The 22,353-nt window shown below is 38.2% G+C and overlaps 1 protein-coding gene and 1 long non-coding RNA gene across 2 annotated transcripts in view; both read left to right on the plus strand.

Annotated features, from left to right (window-relative positions):
- LOC104451556 (probable leucine-rich repeat receptor-like serine/threonine-protein kinase At3g14840) overlaps positions 1-21,353 on the plus strand; it is a 106,191-nt gene extending 84,838 nt beyond the window's left edge. Inside the window, 12 exon segments of the mRNA XM_039315571.1 lie at positions 14,418-14,474; positions 14,604-14,636; positions 14,774-14,835; positions 15,154-15,533; positions 15,736-15,782; positions 15,784-15,929; positions 16,443-16,604; positions 17,514-17,632; positions 17,754-17,964; positions 18,050-18,287; positions 19,615-19,765; positions 20,838-21,353. Of these exon segments, the coding sequence (XP_039171505.1) occupies positions 14,418-14,474; positions 14,604-14,636; positions 14,774-14,835; positions 15,154-15,533; positions 15,736-15,782; positions 15,784-15,929; positions 16,443-16,604; positions 17,514-17,632; positions 17,754-17,964; positions 18,050-18,287; positions 19,615-19,765; positions 20,838-21,230 (1,999 nt within the window). The 3' untranslated portion in view covers positions 21,231-21,353.
- On the plus strand, positions 8,780-13,948 carry LOC120294847. The gene is made up of 3 exons (XR_005552197.1): positions 8,780-8,832; positions 13,731-13,791; positions 13,915-13,948. It is a non-coding gene; the product is annotated as an uncharacterized LOC120294847 (long non-coding RNA).
- Positions 21,354-22,353: the final 1,000 nt, after the last annotated feature.

Here is a 22,353-nt window from a genome sequence, read left to right on the forward strand (position 1 = left end):
GATTTTCCAACACTCCCCCTCAAGTTGGTGAGTGAATATCTTTCATGCCCAACTTGTTGATAATCTCCTAAAATCTCAACACTAGTAGTCTGCTAGCTGATCTTTGCTAGGAGTGTAGGGAGTATTGATCAAACTAGATTCAAGCTTCTCCTTTATAAAATGCTTGTCTATCTCAATATGCTTGGTTCGATCATGCTGAACTGGATTGTGAGCAATGTTGATTGCTGATTTATTATCACAATAAAGTCGCATAGTTCCTTCGTGTTCCACTTTGAGGTCTTCAATGACAATCCTGAGCCACAAAAATTCACATATCCCATTTGCCATTGCCTTGAATTTAGCTTCAACACTTGATTTAGCAACCACATTTTGTTTTTTACTCCCCCAAGCGACAAGATTTCCCCCTAGAAAAGTGCAATAGCCAAATGTGGACCTTCTATCTATTGATGACCCATCATAATCTGCATCAGTATAGACTTCAAGATTCAACTTGTCACCCTTTTTAAACAAAATAACTTTTCCAGGAGTAGCTATGAAGTAGTGAAGAATCCGGTAGACAGCTTGCATATGTTCTTCTTTAGGATCATGCATGAACTAACTTGCAACTCCCACAACTTAGGCTTTGTCTTGCCTAATATGAAATAGATAAATAAGCCTTCCTACTAACCTTTGATATCTCCCTTTATCAACAATGCCACTCTCTCCGAGTCCACCCATTTTATGGTTTGCATCAATAGGAGTGCTCACTGTCTTGCTATTGAGACATCATGTTTCCTTGAAAATATCAAGTACATACTTACTTTAAGAAATAAAAATACATTTCTTATAGTAGGCCACCTCAATACCAAGGAAGTATCTCAACTTTCCAAGGTCCTTATGAAAGTGCTAGTACAAACACTTGGAGGGGGGTGAATAGGTTTTTCAAAGAAGTCTTGACAAAAAAAAATGCATAATAAAATAAGTTGTGAGCAAAATCCGAATAAGGATCAGAGTCTGATAAACGAGCCACTAGACTTCTGATAGATGTTCAAAATTTGTTATGCGATGAAACAAACTTCTGAAATAACCTGTGAGTATGCAATAGATTTAAATATGAAGAGTTAAGGAAAGAAAATGTTGCACACAAAATTTATAGTGGTTCAGATTAGATCAAGCCTACGTCCACTCTCCCATGCTAACAGCCTTCTAGTTGGATTCCACTATGTGAACACAACAAGAGATTACAACTTTGAGTGCAAACACTTAGTGGTAGATCACACTATCTCACTAAGTCACTCTTTTGGTATTTCTCTCATGATCACAAACATTTAAGCTCACGGAGACAAGTGTATGATCGAAGTTCGCTCGAGACTTTGGAATTATAAATTCTACGCTCTGTCTCTTACTTGCTCATCGGTCTTTTGTCTCCTTAAATACTCCTCCACTTTCAAACTAGCCGTTGGACAATATCTTAGAGGATCATCTTCCAATCTACCCATTGGACAGATCTATATCTAAAAGATTTAGTAGCCGTTACAAACAGAATCCCAAATTGATTCTAATCGTCCATATAAACAGAATCTTGATTTCCATAAGTAGAGCTTCTTCGTATAAAAAGTTTTTGTCTTCAATATCCAATTGTCAATCAATAAAATTAAGTCAATCAAATCTATCTTGATGTAGAATCCAAACCAGATGACTAGTCGTTATATATTTGGGGCTTGTGTTACGTTCTGTCAAGTTGTCTCGTTCTGAACATGCTTTGTTCTGAATCTATTGCGTTCTGAGCATGTGTCTCGTTCTGGATGAAGTAGAGTCTGAGTGTCTTTTACAATCTGGACGTAAGTCTGAATAAGTTCAGCTTCAGAATAGAGTCTATCTTCTGGTTCTTCCAAGTATAGACTTTGATAAAATCATTTAAACATTCTATAATCTGCATAGTCTATTACTCGACCATTAAACACGTTGGTAGCCTTTAATTTATTTTGTCATCTTCAAAACATTATAAGGAATTTCCCTAACACCTTGATCTTGAATTGTTGAGCAAGAGTGCTCTTAAGAGACTTTTGTTCAGCTTCATCATTACCAATCACAACTATATCATCTACATATACAAGTAGAGCTGTGACCATACCTTCATTAGAATGTTTGATGAATAGGGTGTGATCCCCTCTACTCTACTTGTAACCCATCTCAAGCATTGCCTTCGTGAACCTTCCAAAACAAGCTCTTGGGGATTGTTTGAGACCATATAGAGCCTTTTTAAGTTGACACATCTGATTGTTTACAAAATCCTTGTCAAAACTTGGCAAAAGCTCCATGAAGACTTCCTCCTCCAAATCTCCATGTAGAAACGTGTTCTTCACATCAAATTGCTACAAAGACCAACCAAAATTAGCTGCAAAAGAAAGTAGTATCCGTACTGTGTTCATCTTTGCTACTAGTATGAAGGTCTATTGATAATCCACCCCATAGGTTTAGGTATACCCCTTTGCAACCAACCTTACTTTATAGCTCTCCGAGGTGCCATCAGTTTTGTACTGAAGGGTATAAACCCATTTACATCCCACTGGTTGCTTGCCTTTGGGTAAAGTCACAACTTCCCATGTATCATTCTTCTTCAATACATTCATTTCCACTGTCATAGCTTATATCCAATTCTATCGTCAAAAGCTTCATGTACCAAGTTAGGAACAATAATTGAATCAAGAGCAGTAATAAAGGCTTTATGTTGAGTAAATAGTCTATGGTATGACACAAATTGGGAGGTAGGGTGTTGGGTACATTTCCTGGTAGCTTTTCTCAAGACAATAGGTAAATCTAAATCCCTTAACTCAAGTTCATTAGAAGAAGGGTGAGTCATTTCATTACCTGATGATGGTTCGGATAATGGGACTTGATTTAGTTTCGGATTGAGCTTCATTCTTCTTGAGTAAACTTGTAGTTTGGTTGGTTCATTCTTAGGAGGACTAGATGAAGATGATGAACTAGGCAAAAGACTTGACGGGGAACTAGGACCGATCAGAGGACTCAATGGACTTGATGAAGGACTAGGTGAACTAAGAGGGCTAGGACTTGACATAATTGGGAAGGAGATGAAGGTGGATTGGACGAAGTATGATTGAGCGACGCACTAGGTAGTGAAGGCAGTGGTTCAAACCCACTATCTTCATTAGGAGTCTCCTTTTGAAGATAGTGGTGAGAAGTAAAAAATAATTAGTTTTCATTAAAAGTGACATCCATAGAGATAAAAACTCGACATGTTAAAGGGTCTTAACATTTATAACATTTTTAGTATTAGATTATCCAATAAAGACACTTTAAAACACGAGGGTCGAGTTTGTTTCGGTTGTAATTATGAATATGCACAAATGCAACACAACCAAAGACCCGAAGGGAAATGTGATATTTATGGGAGACATCACGATAAAAGGTAGACAAGAGTTGTAAGGGACTTCTATTTCCTAGGGTTTTGGAAGGAACCCAATTAACAAGATATGCTATAAAGTTAAAATAGCTTCCTCCCCAAAAATGCTTAGAAACAGACATTTGAAAGAGAAGAGCCCGAGTAACTTTTAAAAGGTGCCTATTTTTCCTTTCAACTACTCCATTTTGTTGAGGGATATCAACACAGGAAGACTCATGAATAATACCTTGAGTTTGGAAAAAATGGTCAAGACTGATTGAAATATTCTTTCCCATTATTAGACATAAGTCTCATAATTGACACCCCAAATTGATTGACTATCATTTTATGAAAGTTTTGAAAAATAGATTAAACATTAGGTTTGTCATTCATAAGATATAGCCATGTAATTCGAGTACAATAATCAATAAAAGAGACAAACCGGTTAGCTCTTGTAAAATTAGCAATTCTAGATGGACCCCACATATTAGTATGGATAAGAGAGAATGGTGTTGAAACTCTAGCATTATTATTCAAAGGAAATGAAACATGACGATGTTTTGCAAGTTCACAAACTTCACAATGAAGATTTTCAATAGCAACGTCTTTAAAAATGGAAGGAAACATAGTCCTAAGAAGACTAAATGGTGGATATCCTAATAAAAAATGGTGAAGCCAAATCTGAGATAAGTGGATAGGATTACAAGAGTTGTAAGAGGTATTATATCCTACAAGAGACCAACCACTTATGCTCGAATCCTTAAGGTAGTAGAGCCCATTCCGTTCCTTGGCAAATCCAATCGTCCTCCCCATTTTTAGGTCATGCAAAATGCAATGATTAGTAGAGAAAAGCACCTTACAATTCAAATTTTTGGTAAGTTGATGAATGGAAATGAGATTGGTGGACAGCTTAGGAACATGAAGGACATTGTTAAGTTTAAGTAAGGGATTTAGAATTATGGTTCCTTGGCTAGCTATAGCAACAGGAGATCCATCTGCTATAGTAATACTCCTATTTTCTAGTGATGGTTTATAAGTTTCGAATTTAGTGGGATCATGTGTCATATGGTTGGTTGCTCCTGAATCAAGAATCCACAAATAAGGATACTGAAAAGCTGTCTTTTAGCTCTGCTGAGCACCTGTATTCTTCCATGAAGCTTGAAGCAATTCTCTTGTATGGCGTGGTTTCTTGCAAAAACTGCACCATAAACCTTCACTGCCTATCGTCTTAATCAGATCTGGTCTCTTGTTTTTATAAAGATTTGTTTCCTCCTTAATTGCTTTCATGGCGGATCCTTTGGTGTGTTAGTCTTCAAGCATTACAGTCCATTGGCTTTCTTCTCCTCTGACAGTAGAAAAAACTTCATTCAAGAATGGTAGCTGTTTCTTTCCGAGAATCTGAACTCAAATCTAGTCAAAGTTTGCATTCAAACCTACCAAAAACTTATAGATCCTATCTCTCTCCATATGGTTTCGGAGAGTATTAGTATTTTCAAGACACTTCATCTGGATATTCAGATTGTGATATATTAAGCCAAAGACCTCTCATAAGATGATAGTATTCCGTAACGGAACGATTACCTTGTTTTGTTGTTGAAGCCTTCATCTTGAGTTCATATATTACTGCTGCATCTTGGACTTTTGAATAAGACTGACGAATAGCCTCCCATATGTCCTTGGCAATAGGGAGAAACATGTAATTTTTGTTGATTTCAAGTTGCATTGAGCTCCACAACCATGACATAATTGAAGAATCTTTTTCATCCCATGTCTGAAACTTGGGATCACCTTGTCTTGGACCAATGCCTTTTAGATGACTGAGCTTCCCTTTTTCCTTTAAGAAATGTCCTCACAATCTGTGCCCACTGAAGATAATTGTTTCCATCCAATCGGTACTCCTTCATGTTGGGAAAATCTCCAATTGATGAGTTGGATTGATTATGAATAGAGGACCCAATTTGGTCGGAGATAGCCTTCCCTGAATCTTCCATTCCAGCAACTTTAAGGACAGATTATAGGGAGAGAGTAAGAAGGGATCAAGAGACAAGGGTGGTTATCACACAATTGAAGGCTGGCAATAAGACTAGTTAAGTCAGCAACAAGGCTGAAACAGAACAGCAATGATAAGGCTAAAAAAAAGGCTGTAATGAAGCAGCAGTAATGGAAAAGAAACAGAGGCAGGAAATACATATAAGAAAATGAGGCTCTGATACCATGTAGAAAAGAATCTATATTTTCACTTATCATCATCAAAAGATTACATTATATATATAGGATTAAAGAACCTAATCTTTGTCAGTAACTAATATACAGCTAACAAAATCATATCACATAATCAAATCAAATCAAATAATTTCACATAATATTCTAAATGATTTGGGAGAGATTATAGGAGATTTTTCAACACGCTGGAAGAATTAATTGGATCAGTGTTACTTAAGCATTTAATAGTTGTATGTGTATACATAATGCATGTCCAGTGCACCTATTTTTTTTTTTATGTATGGGAGATTAATGGGGGGTAAGTACATTATCAATGTCAAAAGTTATGTACAACCCTCACTTTGGTGCTAAAAGTTTATTTTGGATTACTTAAGTGCCAACAAATTTGAAAAACAATCATTTCAGTGCTAACGTCGATCAAATTGGCTGAAAATCTGACATGACACTTTTTTATTAATTTTTTAAGCTAACATGGCTCGTCGGAGAGTACAATCAGTATCTAAACAACAAAACGACGCTGTTTGGTGTCTTTCCCCTAACTTAGAACCCTAAATCCCCAAATTGAGAGAGAGAGAGAGAGAGAGAGAGAGAGAGAGAGAGAGAGAGAGAAGGCATGTTGTCTTCTTCCCTGAAGAACAACATCAACAACGGCACCAACAACGGCACCAGTAGCGACACCAGAAATGGCACCTTCAACCCCTCTTCTTCCTCCTCCTCCTCCACCCTCGCCTCCTATTCTTCCTGCCACTTCTTGCTTGAGGAACAATCTTAGTCTATCCTCTCTCACCTGGTTAAGCAACTATGATGGTGGCCGAGCAACGGTGGCCAAACTACGAACGACAAAGAAACCCTAATTTCAATCCCTATATGAGCTATACGGCTTCGTTTTTGTGAGGATGTCCACGTATGACGGCAAAACAACGTCGTTTCTTGAGGAGGATGGAAAACAACATCATTTAAAAGCCACCACAACTTCTTCTTTTAAATATAAAAGCCATGTAATTAATTTGGCCGGAATCTCTCGCCGCTGGCATCAAAGTGATAGTTTTTTCTTCAATTTGACATTTAAGTGATTCGATGGAAACTTTTGGCACCAAAGTGAGGGTCATACACAACTTTTAGCACTAATAGTATACTTACCCCGAGATTAATGATAGTGAAAGTCCTTAGACTCTCTATCTGGTTCTTTCCACAACAATGGCCCTAGATTGTTTAGTGAGTGCAATTCTTACCTATGAAGCAAAGTGAGGGTCATACACAACTTTTAGCACTAATAGTATACTTACCCCGAGATTAATGATAGTGAAAGTCCTTAGACTCTCTATCTGGTTCTTTCCACAACAATGGCCCTAGATTGTTTAGTGAGTGCAATTCTTACCTATGAAGCACGCATGCACTGTCTAAGCTTCCGCGTCGTGTCTGACACGATGGGACACACAATCAATGCGTGTCAAATTTTTTGACATGTGGTCAACTTTTTTCGACACGTTTCGACACGCGTGTCCGAGAGAGGATCATTGAAGAAGATGATGGAGGGTGGAGACAAGGGCGAGGGAATGGAGGCAATGCCATGACGGTGAAGGAGGGCCTGCTATGATGGAGGGCATGTGGCAAGGCTGAGGCTATGGCTGCAAACAAGGAAGGGCTAGAGGCAAGGCGGTGAGTTGACTAAAAGAGAGCAGAGAGGATCATGTGAGGATGAGGAGGAGGTCGCGGTTAGCGAGGTGATGGGGGGAGGGGAAGAAAGGGAAAAACTGGAGGCGGAGAAGAGGGAAGGGGGAGGAGAAACAACAGGTGATGCGATGGGAGGGGTGGAAGAAAGGGGAAGAAACGAGGGGGGCCGGGGGTTTGGGGTGGCGTGGGGGTGAGGGGGAGGAGAAAGAAACAACAGGTGATGGCCCACCACCGATTGGGGGGGCAAGGGTGGGGGTGGCGTGAGGGGAGGGGGAAGAGAGAAATGAGGGAAATGACAGGTTGGGGGACAAACCGAGGGAAAGAAATCAAAGGAGTGGCATGGGGTGGGAGAGAAAATCTAAGGAAATGATAGGTCGTTAGGGGGAGAAAGGAGGAAAAGAAACTAAGAGGGGGTGGGTTTGAGGTGACGTGGGGGAGAGAAATGAGGGAGGGAAATAAATTTTGGGAAATGAGGGTTTGACAAGAAAAAAAGGGAGGAAAATAATTTTTGAACGGCAATGTTATATTTTGTTAAAAAAATAAATAAATTAGCTAAAAATAGTTTTCAAAAATAAAAATACTAAAATTTAAATAATGATAAATTTTAATTATTATAGAAGATCATATATTTTTTTAAATAAGTTGATTATAATTTTTGTTAGTCATTAATTTCATCTATAATTTTTGTTAAAGTTAAAAGTATGTTATCAAATATGGGTATGCATTAACTATTAATATGTCTTTCAAATTTCCTATGAAATAGATATATTAATATTATTAGTACAAATTCATTGTAAGCTCTTTTTTTATTATTTATTTGTGAATTTGAATCAAATTAATCAATAAAAATATTTATTTAATATATAACGTATCACAACGTGTCGGAATTCTCTATTTTTGAGAAATGACATGTTAGCATGTTGTGTCGTGTCGTGTTGTGTTGCGTATCCGTGCTATTTGGATTCTTGCGCACTATTTAGAAGGTCTGCAGATAGGACCTTGATATCTTGTCCCTAGTCTTGAAAATGATGAGAAACTGTAGTCCCAAGTTTCTTGCACTGTTTAACAATGGTGCATATTTCCATCTTTCTGCTCAACGATTGATTGTATGACATTGGCACATCTTCCCTATTTATTTATTTTATGCCTTAGAAGGACATGAACATTATCGCGAGAAAATAGTTAATAAGCTAGTACGCCAGTATCCTTCACCGTATTCGGCTTTGTGTAATAGTGTTATGATAATTTTTCTCCACGCACTCCAAGTTTGACCAGGATCAAGTTTTTCCTCTGTCATTGATGTCATTTATCTTTCATCTCCCGCTGAAAGCTCCATATTGATATTATGAGTTGACTGATTTTTTTTCTACAACACTAATGATTAATGCTTTTAATCTGCGAAATAATGTGTGTTCAAGGTGTAATTTTTGGTTTGAGTGTGTAAAATACATGAGGACCTGACTCAATCAAATGATCTTGTTTAGCTATCTGACCGTAAACCAATTGACTGGAGCAGTCCCTGATTGGATCCTGGAGAAAGCAGAAAATGTGTAAGCTTTGCAGCCTGAAGAAATGTCTTGCTTAATCACCAATTTTCTTCTGGTTCTATCTGGCTAATCTTGCATTGTAGTAAGCCATTGTGCATTCCCATCTTGCATCTTTATGGTTTGCAGCCTATGGAGTAAAGCGAAATATCATGAGTACCTTTCTCCTTGTTGGGATCTGCTATTTGGAAAGTTATATGTAAGATAGGAGGCTGATTTGTATAGTATACATAAAAGAATATTAAGTGGATTTTCTTGTCAAGTGAGCCCCACTTTCTTCTATACAAAAAGCCCTTCTCAGCTCTAAATAATTTTGAAACCTCTTGGAATGATAAAAATAACGTTTGGAAAAATTTAATATCCTATAATTCCTCTTTGAAAGTTTGTCTAATGCATCTCCTGCATAATTTGATTAGTTGCTCGTGCTATTTCTTGCTGATAACAATGTTTATGGGTTTGTGTATTTGAGAAACTCTACAACTAAAATGAGTGTGCCTAGGAGAAAGTTATTATTATCTTAAAAGCGTAAGAATGAAGCTCTTCGGAGGTAGTTTAAACATTTAAATGGTGGTCTGGATATTTTCTAATAGGAAGATCCGACTTAGTAATTGTTGGAATCCCAGTTCTATTTTTGCCTCTTTGCCTTATACAACACGTCTGTCATACGGTGCTGTGTAAAAATGTATATATGCACTCCAACTAGTTCTATAGTCTATGTTCACTCAAATTAGTCTTTCTGTCACGCCCCGACCCTCAGGTACGCGCACATCTCTTACCTTGGTCGATTTTAAATGCGATATCCCAGGACTACGAATCGCCGACCCTTTCCTTTAATAAGCACATGCGGAAGCAATTATAAATCCCCAGATAGTAAAGCAATGTGATAGAAAAGCAGGGCCATAATTTTTCATAATGAAATTCACAACCTTACTTTTATACATAGCACAACCCATATCATTTTACCACACTATTCACAAAGGTTTGATCTCACACCTATCTACAAGAACACAAGGTTCACACAAAACGGGATGGGATCTTAGTTCTCATCTGGGTCGTACTCAAAAACCTTCTCTAGATCATCTTCTTCAAAATCTTCCTCCTCCTCAGGTTTCACATCAGGGTTCTCCTCCTCAGATTCCTCCTCCTCAGGCTCCTCATCAAGGTCCTGAAATGGTTATACAATAACCATTGAGACCACGTCTTAGCGAGTTCTACCCTTTAAGACTCGATTAGTAAGCCAATACACCTTAGGCTGCCTAAGCACAACACGAGTCAAAGGACTTACATTGGCCTCAGTTCTACCCTGCAAATTAACATTATTTACAGATGCCTTATATCACATCACTTAATCAATTCATAATATCAGATCATTCAATCATTGAATCACATTAAATCTACACTCAGATCGAATCATCGATCAATCGACCTAATCGATTACATATCATCTTGACCCCTTTCTTGGTCGGCTCATCTCATTTACTCAAATGCACTTTTGAATTATGGCTCAGCGAACACGGCCTATACAATCATCTCAAATACTCAACCCAAACGCTGAATTATGGCTCAGCGAACACGACCTACTAAAACTTTGGCGGTAATGCTGAATTACGGCTCAATGAGCACGGCTTACTAATTCTTCGGCGGTTAATGCTGAATTACGGTTCAACAGGCACAACCGATTCCAAATTCGGTGGTAGTGCTGAATTACGGCTCAGTGTGCACAACCTAGATTAAGTGGTAGCCTACGGTCCAATGGACATAACCATACTTTGGTGGTAACGCTGAATTATAGTTCAACGAGCACAACCGATTCCAGATTCAGTGGTTTCCATGTCCCATTCCACACTGTCACACACCCATCATACATCATTTCATCTTTCAATAGCCTTCTCAATGTGACTAATAATCCTCACACGATTAATTACTCTCGGCCAAAGACTGTGTGCTTCACACTTTAGAATTCTCAATCAAAATAATAATTGGCATATTTCCCTCGTATTAATGATACCCGATAAAAATTTATGGTGTGTGGATATACGGTTGGCCTTAGCCAAAATATAATTTTTTTTTTCCATAACTCCCACATTTTCTGTAGTCCACTCAAATATTTTTGGCATTATCAACCGATGCCCGGTTATTTTTCAATTAATAACCAACATTATTTAATTTAGGAAATAAATCCCAAATTCACAAATAATTCATTTCAACACCAAATAAAGCTCAATTAAATAAACGGACTGCATCACAATCATCAGCATAAAATCCTAGTCGTCGACTATCGCCTAATTTCTGAAAAATAAATAAATAATTAAATTAATTTCTAAAATTAATAAATAAATACTAAAAATCCAATTTATGCCCGTAATGTCTAATTGAAGCCCGATAAGGGTCAGGAAAAATCCCAAGATTCATTCAATAAATAAAAGTACGTCTCTACTTGCTAATTACACGAACCAAATGCCTAACATGCATCGTTAAGTCACTAATCCAACTTATCTAATAATCATTAATCTACTCTAATCTAACCACCTAATTGTACTTAATTAAATCTAATCAACCTTTAAGCATAATTAGCAAACTAAGAAAGCATTAGTGAGTAAAACTCACTTGATTGAAAGCAGAGACCAGACCACCGCAACGGCGACGGGATGACGGCCGAATTCAGAATTTTCGGCGGCATCGACGGGCACACGGACCGGGCCCGAAAGGCCTTGCAAGCCCACAGTAAATTGCTGGGCTTGGCTTCGGGCTTGGGCTGCTTCTAGGTTGGGCTTGCTTCGCGGGCCCAAGATGGGCTGAACTGCTGAAATTCACGGGCTGAATTCGCTGGGCTTCAAAGGTTGAATTCTGCTGGGCTGATTTCTTGTGGGCTGAGCTGCAATTCACGTGGGCTTGGAGGAGATGGGCCGAAGACAAGCTGATCTCGCTGGAGTGGGCCACAAAGAAGCAGCTTCGGTGGTTGGGCTCCTTCACTGCCCTCGTGCGAATCGGTGGAGGCGGAGGAGCTTGAAGACGTGCGGGCTTGCTTGGCAGGAGAGGACGCACAGCACGAGGGTCAACAAGCCGATTTTGTTGGACTCTTTCGTTGACTAGGCATGGGGATTTCGCTGGAGCAAGCTGGAGAGAAGACACGAGCTGGAGAATTTTCGAGCAGCTGCTGGCGGCAAAGAATTGAAGAAGGACGTGGCAAGCTGTTTCGGTGGAGAGGAGAAGAGAGCAGCGAAAGATGAAGACTTCGGTGGACGGCTCTGTGGGCGTGAGGAACTCGAACGAAGCAGGGGAGAGGGCGTCGAAGAGAGGTCAACGCTGGGGGATTTCTTCTGGTTTGTTGACCCAAACGTGTCAGCGGTTGGGGAAGGAACGATGATGATGAAGCTGCAACAATCGGTGAGTGCTGCAGGGAAGGATTGGAGTTTCGGTGGATGCTGAAGTCGATTCGTTGAGGTTCTCTTCGGGCATGTGGCAGCTGGATTCGGTCAACGTCGTGGCCTGCTCCTGGGGAATTTTGACCGAAGAAGACAAGATGGTGGAGATGGGTTGCTGGCAATTCGGCAGAAGCTGAAGGAGAGACGATCGTGGACGTGGGGTGTCGGTTGGGAAAAGGAGCGAACCAATCAAGGAAAAAGAAAACTGGGGCAGCTGGTCTTTTGCTGGAGGAGGAATCGCACGAAGAAGGGGGTGAGCAGCTGGCGTTGGAGTGCTGAAGAAGCTGGAGAAGAGGGCCCCAAAGTCAAGCAATCCTATCCTTTAAATTGATTGCATGTCCCCTAAAAACCTCCATGTATATCCCATGAGTCCCCCCTATTACTTTCTAGCAACTTAAGTCTATAAAATAGACCATTTGTTGCCAAAATTCCAATCCTTCTCGTTAGCTCCGAATTCTTCAAATTAGGACCTCAACTTCTTCGAAATTCTCTCCAATTCAACATCCGATCTTGTTGGAGAAAGGTCCACAAAATTCCTACAAGTGCCCCTCATCAAATATCTCGGCTTGAAGTCCAAATTTTCATTGACTTAGCCCATCTTAATTTCTTCTAATTTTCCGCAACGTCCGAAACGGTTTTCTGTAAAAATCTCAAAATCTCTAAAAATTCTTCGGAAGATGAGTCGATATTCCTAAAATAAGTTGTGACACGACATAACTTTCAATTTCTGAAATCGAGACTTGAATTGGCGGTTAATTTCCATTCAGCACGTTTTTAGCGTGACCTAAGCGAAGAGTAACTTTCAAAAATTTTCAATGCAAATGACCATGGTCGATTTTCTTCAAGCCACTATGAACCCACTCGACACATTGGTGACCCTCGGTGGTCGTGAATATTTTAAAGTTTCAATTATGGGCACAAGGTACCCAAAACGACAGAAAATCGATCTAGTGCCATTCGACGAGAATTTTGCCATTAGGTGGAATCACCCGCACTTTGATCACACATCTCTGTCGAATCGACCTATCCCTGATCTCTGATCGATTTTGACAATGCTGTAATGACCTTTGTAGACTAGCACTGTCGAGCAATCGACTTCTGGTCAAATTTTCAAGTCCATTGCATTGAAATCTCGTAATGACTTCCCCAGATAATCTAGTTATCTCACAAGTGATCAACTCTGAAAATAACACTATAAACGCGTCGATGAAGGGCCTGATTTATTCAATTGAAAACAGTATTGAAAATTCAGGATGTCACACTTTCTCCTTTGAATATTTAAGTTTGGATATCTTCAATACAGATTAAACATTACTTTCATCAGCTTGTCACTTGTTTTGCCTTTCAACTTGCCCTGCCTGTCCATATTTTGCAACTGATCTACATTTTTGTGCATAATAATTATCTGATGGGAATGACTTTTAGTGTATTCTTGAAATTGATGACATTTTGGAAACAGCTTACTATTTCTCTGTGTAGTGATTTATCATACAACTCCTTCACTGCTGGAGGCTCAGGATGTCAAAATCGATCTGTGTATGTACTATATCCTTCGGTCTAAGTCCATGGCTCCCCTCACCGGCGCAGTTTTGAGTAACTTATAATCCTCTGTGTGTAAAATTTCCTTTTCTCTACTGAATGTTGATTTTGTCTTTCTCCACAGCAACTTGTTCGCAAGCTTGGCGGTTGACAATGCATATGTTTAAGATTAAATTTTTCACCAAGAGCTTGGTTTTCAAGGACCTGCAATTTAATTATTTATGTACGAACGACGGAACTTTATTTAGAATGATGATGATTATCACTTTAAAATCTTTACTGACTTGCTCAGAACCTCTTATACTGGCAGAAGTGGACTTGTCTCATGTTTAAAAAGTCAGCGTTGTCCAAAAAGTAAGTTGATCTAGTGTATATTTATAAGTTTTTACTCAAAACAGATTGTTATTCTCACAATAAATTAAAGATAATGACATAAGCAGTTCTCTGAAATAAAATATCTTGAATAAAGATGGAATATTGATTTCATCATCTTGTGATGTTTTCGCCTTTCAACTTGCCTTACCTGTCCATATTTTACAACTGGTCTGCATTTTTGTACATAATAATCATTTGATAAAATGACTTTCAGTGTATTTTTCAAAAACGGTTGACTATTTCTCTGTGTAGTGATCTATCATACAACAACTTCGAAGCTAAAGGCTCAGGATGTGAAGAAGGATCTGTGTATGTACTATTTCCTTCAGTTTAAGTCTGGGCTCCCCTCAAATGTGCGGTTACGAGTGACTTATAATCCTACGAGTGTACAAAATTTTCATTTCTCAACTGAATGTTGATTTTGTCTTTTCTCTACAGCAACTTGTTCGCAAGCTTGGTGGTTGACAATATGTATGTTTGAGATTAATTTTTTCACCAAGAGACTTGGATTTCAAAGGACCTGCATTTTAGTTGTTTATGTACATAGCATGGAACTTCATTCAGAATGATGACGATGGTAACATTAAAATCTTTGTTGACTTGCTCAGAACCTCATCTCCTGCCACAAGTGGGCTTGCCGCATGTTCGAAAGGTCAACATTGTCCAAAAAGTAAGTTGATCTGCTGTATATCCTATCATTATCATCAAACCCTGATACTGCATCGTACTCTGTGTATTTTCTCATCAAATCGATTTCCTTATCAACTCTCCTCTGGGCTATTGTGTCAATATTTGATGATTAATGCATCATTACTCTAGATATTTTAAAAGCCGCCTCCATGAAATAATGTCTTGCTCGAAAACCTGGGGGTTTCTATGTGATCTTTTGAAAGGGAATGCTAGTTTACCTAGCGTGTCTGGAAAGTCCACTCCGTATGAAGAAAAAGAAAAAACTTGATTTTTCTCTTTGTGGCTGTACTCCATCCAGATTTGCATAATCTCTTCATAAATTGCGGTGGGAGCGAAGTAACAATAGGGAACAACACGTACAGTGCTGATCGAGGGCCGCTTGCAGCTGCTTTCAGTTCCTTCCCAAGTGGACGTTACTGGGGCTACAGTGGCACTGGCCACTTCCCTGATGACGAAATTGAATTGGATGAATATATAGCTGACAATGAACCCGTACTGTCCATGGACAATGCCCAGCTTTACATACATGCACGGCTCTCTCCAATATCTCTAACTTATTATGCTTTTTGTCTGATGAACGGGACCTACAATGTAAGCCTTCATTTTGCGGAGATAATGTTCACAGGCAGTAAAAGTTATAGAAGCCTTGGAAGGCGAGCTTTTAATGTTTATATACAGGTAAATTTCGGGCATTATGTACTGCTGATTCTAATATGTTAAGCATATAAAGCGTTCAATGTGTTACGGTTGGGTTGTTTGATCTAAATACCTCGTATTTGCAAATCATAATCTTTTCACAACTTGTACGTTCTATTGAAACTGAAAGTTTACCGTGTTCAGTGTGGAGACACTCAACAAATCAAATTAAACATCATTTCAGGGTATATTGGTGTGGAAAGATTTCAACATTGCGATTGAAGCAGGTGGTTGGAAAGGAGGTCATAAGAAATTTTACTGCCAACGTGAACAAGAGCACTCTGGAGATACGCTTATATTGGGCTGGGAAAGGAACCAACGCTATACCTAGGAAAGTCGTCTATGGTCCTCTTATATCTGCTATCTCCGTCTATCCTGGTATGCAGATAGACAGTTCCATGTTTCGCTTGGTGCTTCTCTATTGAGAAAGTTACTCATATTCATATTGGAAACAAATACGCATGTTTTGTCTTGCACCAGAAGTCATCAATAGGCTATTCAGCTACTTAGTTTGGTTGCAAATGTCCACTGTTGGATTCAGGCCATTGGCATCTGTTACAATTGATCAGATAAATTTCTACAGTAGCTGACCAGGATCTATTATTGTTCTCTTAAGAGTCGAAAATTGGCTATGGTTTGCTTTGTTTTCTTTCTCTCTGAGCATGTTTTCTTTGTGTATCTTTAATCCTTCTATTCAGACTATGAAACAATAGCCTTGTTCACTTTTCTGCTATGGATCAATGACCATTGCACCTGCATTATAATATAGTACAGCTTTGAGAATGAAGAGTAGATTTTTTTTTTCTTTTTTCTTTTTTTCCCTTTGTATTTAGTATTATGTTCCAAAGGAGATATCTTCCTTTGCTCATTAATCTGATAGTTTCACTGCAGACTTTGATCCCTCACTAGAATTGCCCAATTCACCAGATTCAACCAGCATATCTGCTGGCACAGTGGTCGGGATTGTGGCTACTATAGTTTTTGTAGTTTTTCTTATCCTGGTTATCCTTTGGTGGAGAGGACGTCTTGGACGTGAAGATGGAATGGCACAAGGTAGTTGCTTCCCTGGAGTCTTTGATATTTAGTTCACATATATCTGTCAAGATATACAAGAATGTTTTGCACTGTGAATACATTGTCCCCGTTCCCTATTCTGGTGGGAAGGGGGGTAGTCATGTTGCACCTTTTATATATCAGCTAGATCACACAGTTGTCCTATCAAACTGTTGGCACATCACTCATCTTCTTCTTCTTCTTCTTCTTCTTCTTCTTCTTCTTCTTCTTCTTCTTCTTCTTCTTCTTCTTCTGCACACAGTTGTCCTGTTAAACCGTTGGTGCACCACTGTTCTTCTTACCTTTTGTGATGGGGAAGGGTAATCACAATGCATCATTAACACTGCAACAAGGTTACATGGATCCCCAGTAGAACTGTTGTTGCATGACATTTGTGCATCGTCACTCCTCCTCCTCCTCCTCCTCCTCCTCCTTCCTCTTACCTTTTCTAGTGGGGGGAAGGGTAATCATGATGCATCATCAATACGCAACTAGATTACATGAATCCCCAGTAAATATTGCATGACATTTGTGCATTCCATTGGAAATTTGAAGACATCAAAAATAAATACCAGTAACTTTTTATATACAAGACATCAAAACATACAAACCTTGCCTTACCTTTCCAAATTCGGCTTTTTCTATGATTTTCCTTTCCCCACTACTAAATACCCTGAAGACATTCTTTTTTTTTTTTTCAAAGTACATACTGCCGACCAATGCCAAAGAATATACAAAAAAAAATTCAAGATGCTAAGATATTCAGTACTGAACTTGCTCAGACCAAATAGTCATTATGAGGTTTTCTGGTACATTGAGAATGAATTGCCACGTCTTTGTTAGATGGTAGATTACATACTTTAGCTGTTGACTCCTCCAAATTCTTAAAAGATCCAAAACCTTGTGCAGATTTGAAGGTTCTAGCATTGCAAATTGGTTCATTTACCTTGCGACAGATTAAAGCTGTCACAAACAATTTTGATGCTGCTAATAAGATTGGAGAAGGTGGTTTTGGTTCTGTGTACAAGGTATATAGGAATATCACTGAACCAACTTCCCCGAATTGCTAAGGGAAAATATTTGAAGAAAGCAGCCTTCAATGTAACCAAATCTTGACAGCATGGATCTAATGCCAAAGTTCAATTGCAGGGTCTTTTGTCAGATGGCACAACTATAGCAGTGAAGCAGCTTTCATCCAAATCCAAGCAAGGAAATCGCGAGTTTGTGACTGAGATTGGGATGATTTCTGCTCTTCAACATCCGCATCTTGTGAAACTCTATGGATGCTGCGTTGAAGGAAATCAACTTTTGCTAGTTTATGAGTACATGGAAAATAACAGTCTTGCTCGTGCTTTATTTGGTAATTTGATATCACACTTTCTTCATTGACTTCAGCTGATGACACGGGATTAAAGTAGTTTTGATGTTTTTTGATACAAATGAAGGTCCTGAAGAATTTCAGTTAAAATTGGATTGGTGGACAAGGCACAAGATATGTGTGGGTATTGCCAGGGGCTTGGCATATCTTCATGAAGAATCAAGGCTAAAGATTGTGCATAGAGACATCAAAGCTACCAATGTTTTACTGGATAAGGATCTCAACGCTAAAATATCATATTTTGGTTTAGCAAAGCTTGATGAGGAGGACAACACGCATATTAGCACCAAGATTGCTGGAACTTAGTAAGTTTCTTGCCTTTTGTTCCTGTTAACCTAAGTAGGAGCCAGTGACAACATAAAAGCATGGAATAGAAACATTTAGTCTGATTTGAGAAAAGTGAGTTGAATGGAGCTTTGTGGTGGATTCACATCATCCCAAAGCATGGTGCTTAACAAATTTGGCTTAAACACAAAGCTTTATGTGTGTCCCACCACTTCACGTTAATTAGGAAAAAATATCAGTCATTTCACATACTCTACCATTAAGTAATGGCACTCTGATAATGACTTATGTAAATGTTACTTCGAATATAACTTAGTATTATAGGTAATAGAGCTACTTCACCCATGTTTCTATTGTGTACACACGAAAAAACATAAATAATCTGATAATGACTTATGTAAATGTTACTTCGAATATAACTTAGTATTATAGGTAATAGAGCTAATTCACCCACGTTTCTATTGTGTACACACGAAAAAAACATAAATAATGTTCACATGTTTCAAACGTTTGCATTAACAAATGTGAAAAGTCAACTTGTTTGTGAAAAGAATGTGATTAATTAGGGAAAGGATAATTGTAAGTTCATTCTCCTAACTCTAACATTAATTTAACAAAAAGAACTATAACATTAACTAATTTCCATTATCTCAACAAACTTATATAATCTAATACAATTTCCGGAAAGTTCATATCCTCCTAAAGATTGATAATATCCCATGTGCTCCATTTACTGCAATAAGAACAATTCAAGATAAACATTTCGTACGGTAATTCAATGTGCCCTACCTAATGCGTTCACTCAGACAAAAAGCTTGTGAAATTATTACGATACAATTATGATGCAATACATTTTAACAGTCTATATTGTCGCATAATTTAATTGTTTTTATTATGTTTCCCCATTGACAAACAACTTAATGCAAAACAATATAATGAACAACAACTACTGTAAGTTAAAAATTTCAATATAAATTATCTGTATATCCTCCCGTGTATGAAAAACACAATTTTAGTAAATATGTCTCGTATAACATTAACATAGATGATGCATTTTCAATTGAATTTCAAAATCATTTTTCGGTCAGAATACCTCTTTTCCAAGTTATAAAGTCATTTATGTAGCCTGATAACTATATAGAACAACAATGGTCTTTTTTTTTCCTGAAATATTCTCAGTATATTCTATCAGAAAAATTTAGGATGCACTTGTTTTTTTCCTCTACTCTTTAGACCATAGCATCAGATTTAGGAATGTCTCTTTCTTTTGAATTTTAGGAATATTAAGTATGTGCTATTTAAGTCAGTTACCTTGTTGCAAACACAAGCTCTTTTCTTGTTGTGAAGTGAATATTTGGCACCTGAGTACGCAATGCATGGTTACCTCACCAACAAAGCTGACATTTATAGTTTTGGCATCGTTGCCTTAGAAGTTGTTAGTGGCTAGAGCAACACTGGTTCCCAAAAAAATGAGGAATGCTTTTATATACTCGATTGGGTAATCAACTCTATCATTTCAATTATGATCGTATCTGTATCTATCTCTGCTTGTGCCAGTGGAAAATGGATTACGGAAGCGTGAGCGTAGTATAGAAGTCCTCACATGCACTTTTAATGGTTGCAAAGGAGTTTTCAAGTTACCAGCTATTGAAACCTGCTTAAGAATTGTTATGCTGTTAATGCAATTTGTCATTGCAAATTAATTCAATTCTTCTTATTATGTTGGTCTACACTGAATTTTCATGTAGAATCTTTTTTTTTGGATTGAAGAAAAATTCTATTCCTTGAAATTTGGGCTCCTTTAAATTTGGGGTAGTTCAGTCTTAGTTTTTATGCTTGACCTTCATGCTCCCTGTAGTTTCATTAGCGTCAAACAAGTCCTTCGACTACTATTGAATTTTGGCAATTACGGGTAAATTAAAAAGTTTTCAAGACCATGACTAGACCAGAATTTCCATATACTTTCGATTGAGGTATAACTTTTTTACATTCATATTATTGAGTCCTTAAGTTAGATTCTGTTTTGCTTTGAGTAAAAGATCATTAGAAAAAACAATCATTGTAAGTCGTCGTTAAATCTGATTGCCGCCTGAGATGCATAATCAGGTATTCTTGTTAAACTAGAATAGTAGAAGGCAATGGATGGTGTAAAACATTGAAGGACTTGTCTACCATTTCATGTAACGACACTGGCAAATAATTTGTGCCGATAAAACTCAATAAGAGCTGGCGAATTTAAAGCAATGTTGGTGATTTTTTGGCAACCTGTTATCCATTACTAAGTGATGTTGGAGTCACTAACTTTAAAAAAAAAAAAAAAAAAAAAAAAAAAAATCAGTAAAGAAATCATGTTCGATCCGTATTGACTCATTCGATTCTTTTTATCCATTTATACCTTATAACGAAGATGAAAAACTAACAGGTGCTTATCAACTACATTTGTCGCATAATAATCAAGGGACATAATATATTTCCTTCTTCCTGTTTTATTATTTAGAACATATTTTGCAACTGGTCAGTACTTGAAGTCTGGAAAGGGAAATATCTTCACTTTTCATTTCTTTTTCTAGGCACGCTTTTTGAAGGAGAGAGGAAATTTGATTGATCTAGTTGATCGGAGGCTCGGTTCTCACTTTGACGAAGAGGAGGCGCTGCCATTGATAAAGGTAGCTCTCATGTGCACTAATGCGACTCCAGCACTTAGGCCACCGATGTCGTCTGTGGTTAGCATGCTTGAAGGCAAGGTTGCCATTCCGGTGCTGGACTCCGAGGGCGCTATCATGACTGAGGAGAAAATTGACGCCATGAGGAAGCATTTTAGAGGTGACGAACATCAGGCACTTGGTGAGAATATCACCAAGAGTATGTCCCCTGATGGGCCATGGACTGGAACCGCTTCGTCTGCATCCGCGAATGATCTCTATCCAATACTTCTGGATACTGATTGGCAGAAGAGAGAGTAAGAAATGGTTTGTTTTGTTCTAAGTAAATTAGTTCTCGAAAGAACTGGGGCTTTAGCTCTTAAATTTCTCTCCTAAGTTTCTGGTTCGCTTACGTTTGAAACTGAAGGTATATATAATATAAAGAAAACAAGTCTATGCAGCACAGTAATTGTGTATTGTGAACTTATTAGTGGGGAAAGCCTAAAGACAGTGGCTTGTGGTTTCTTTTATTCGTGCCATTTATTTCCATATTGTTATTCGAACAGAGATGATGTTAGGGACTTTTTCCTCTTCACACTAATAATGGGGATGGTTGCCAATGCAAGGGAGGGATCTATTATGGAACTCCTTCATTTGTTTGAATGGCGAGATGTGCGAAGTGGCACATTCTTGCTCTAGACGTGTTTTGTTGAGCTCGATCTGTTATATGTTGCTACTCAAGAATTTTTCTTAGCATCATGAATTTTTTCTGTCTTTGGTGTGGATGATGGTTGGCCAACTTCACCTTTCCCATCTTTGAGAAATGATGAAAGAGAGACTTGATATTTGCATGTCTACCCACATCAGCAGACTTCTTCCATTCCATCAGTGGATCTGAATTATGAGTCAATGCCCTAAACGATCCTAGGTTAATGTCAAAAGAATCAAACAAGTTGAAACCGAAACCTCAATGGGTTCATCTGCTCACCCTGAGATCTGAGAGGTGGGGGCCGAGTAAACATTGATGAAGTTGACATCCCACAACGAAAATTGAAGTGTTCCGCATCAAAGGCGGGTGATTCGCTGCTGCTACTACAACTACAACCCGGCAAAGCAAAACAGCAGATCTGCTGCAACTTCGTAAATCCTGATTCCTAAACCAGTAGACTTCCAACGAAAATGAAAACCAAATTCTGTATCCCAAGTAACTAACCGAAAAAGAACAAAGAAGGTGTGCATTAAGTAGAATTCGAGAAGCGCCTACCATAACCACCAGGAGTTATTATTATTATTTTTTTAACTTTCTTATTGACTTAATAAATAGAGTCAATTCGTTTCAGGGTTCATATTACGGAAAACTCGAAATTGGTATACTTGTGACAAATCTACTATTAGTTAGTTTATACTACATTTTACTGTCAAATTGCTAAGTTAAATAATACGT

Source organism: Eucalyptus grandis, chromosome 6 (genome assembly GCF_016545825.1).
Source record: "Eucalyptus grandis isolate ANBG69807.140 chromosome 6, ASM1654582v1, whole genome shotgun sequence".
NCBI lineage: Eukaryota > Viridiplantae > Streptophyta > Magnoliopsida > Myrtales > Myrtaceae > Eucalyptus > Eucalyptus grandis.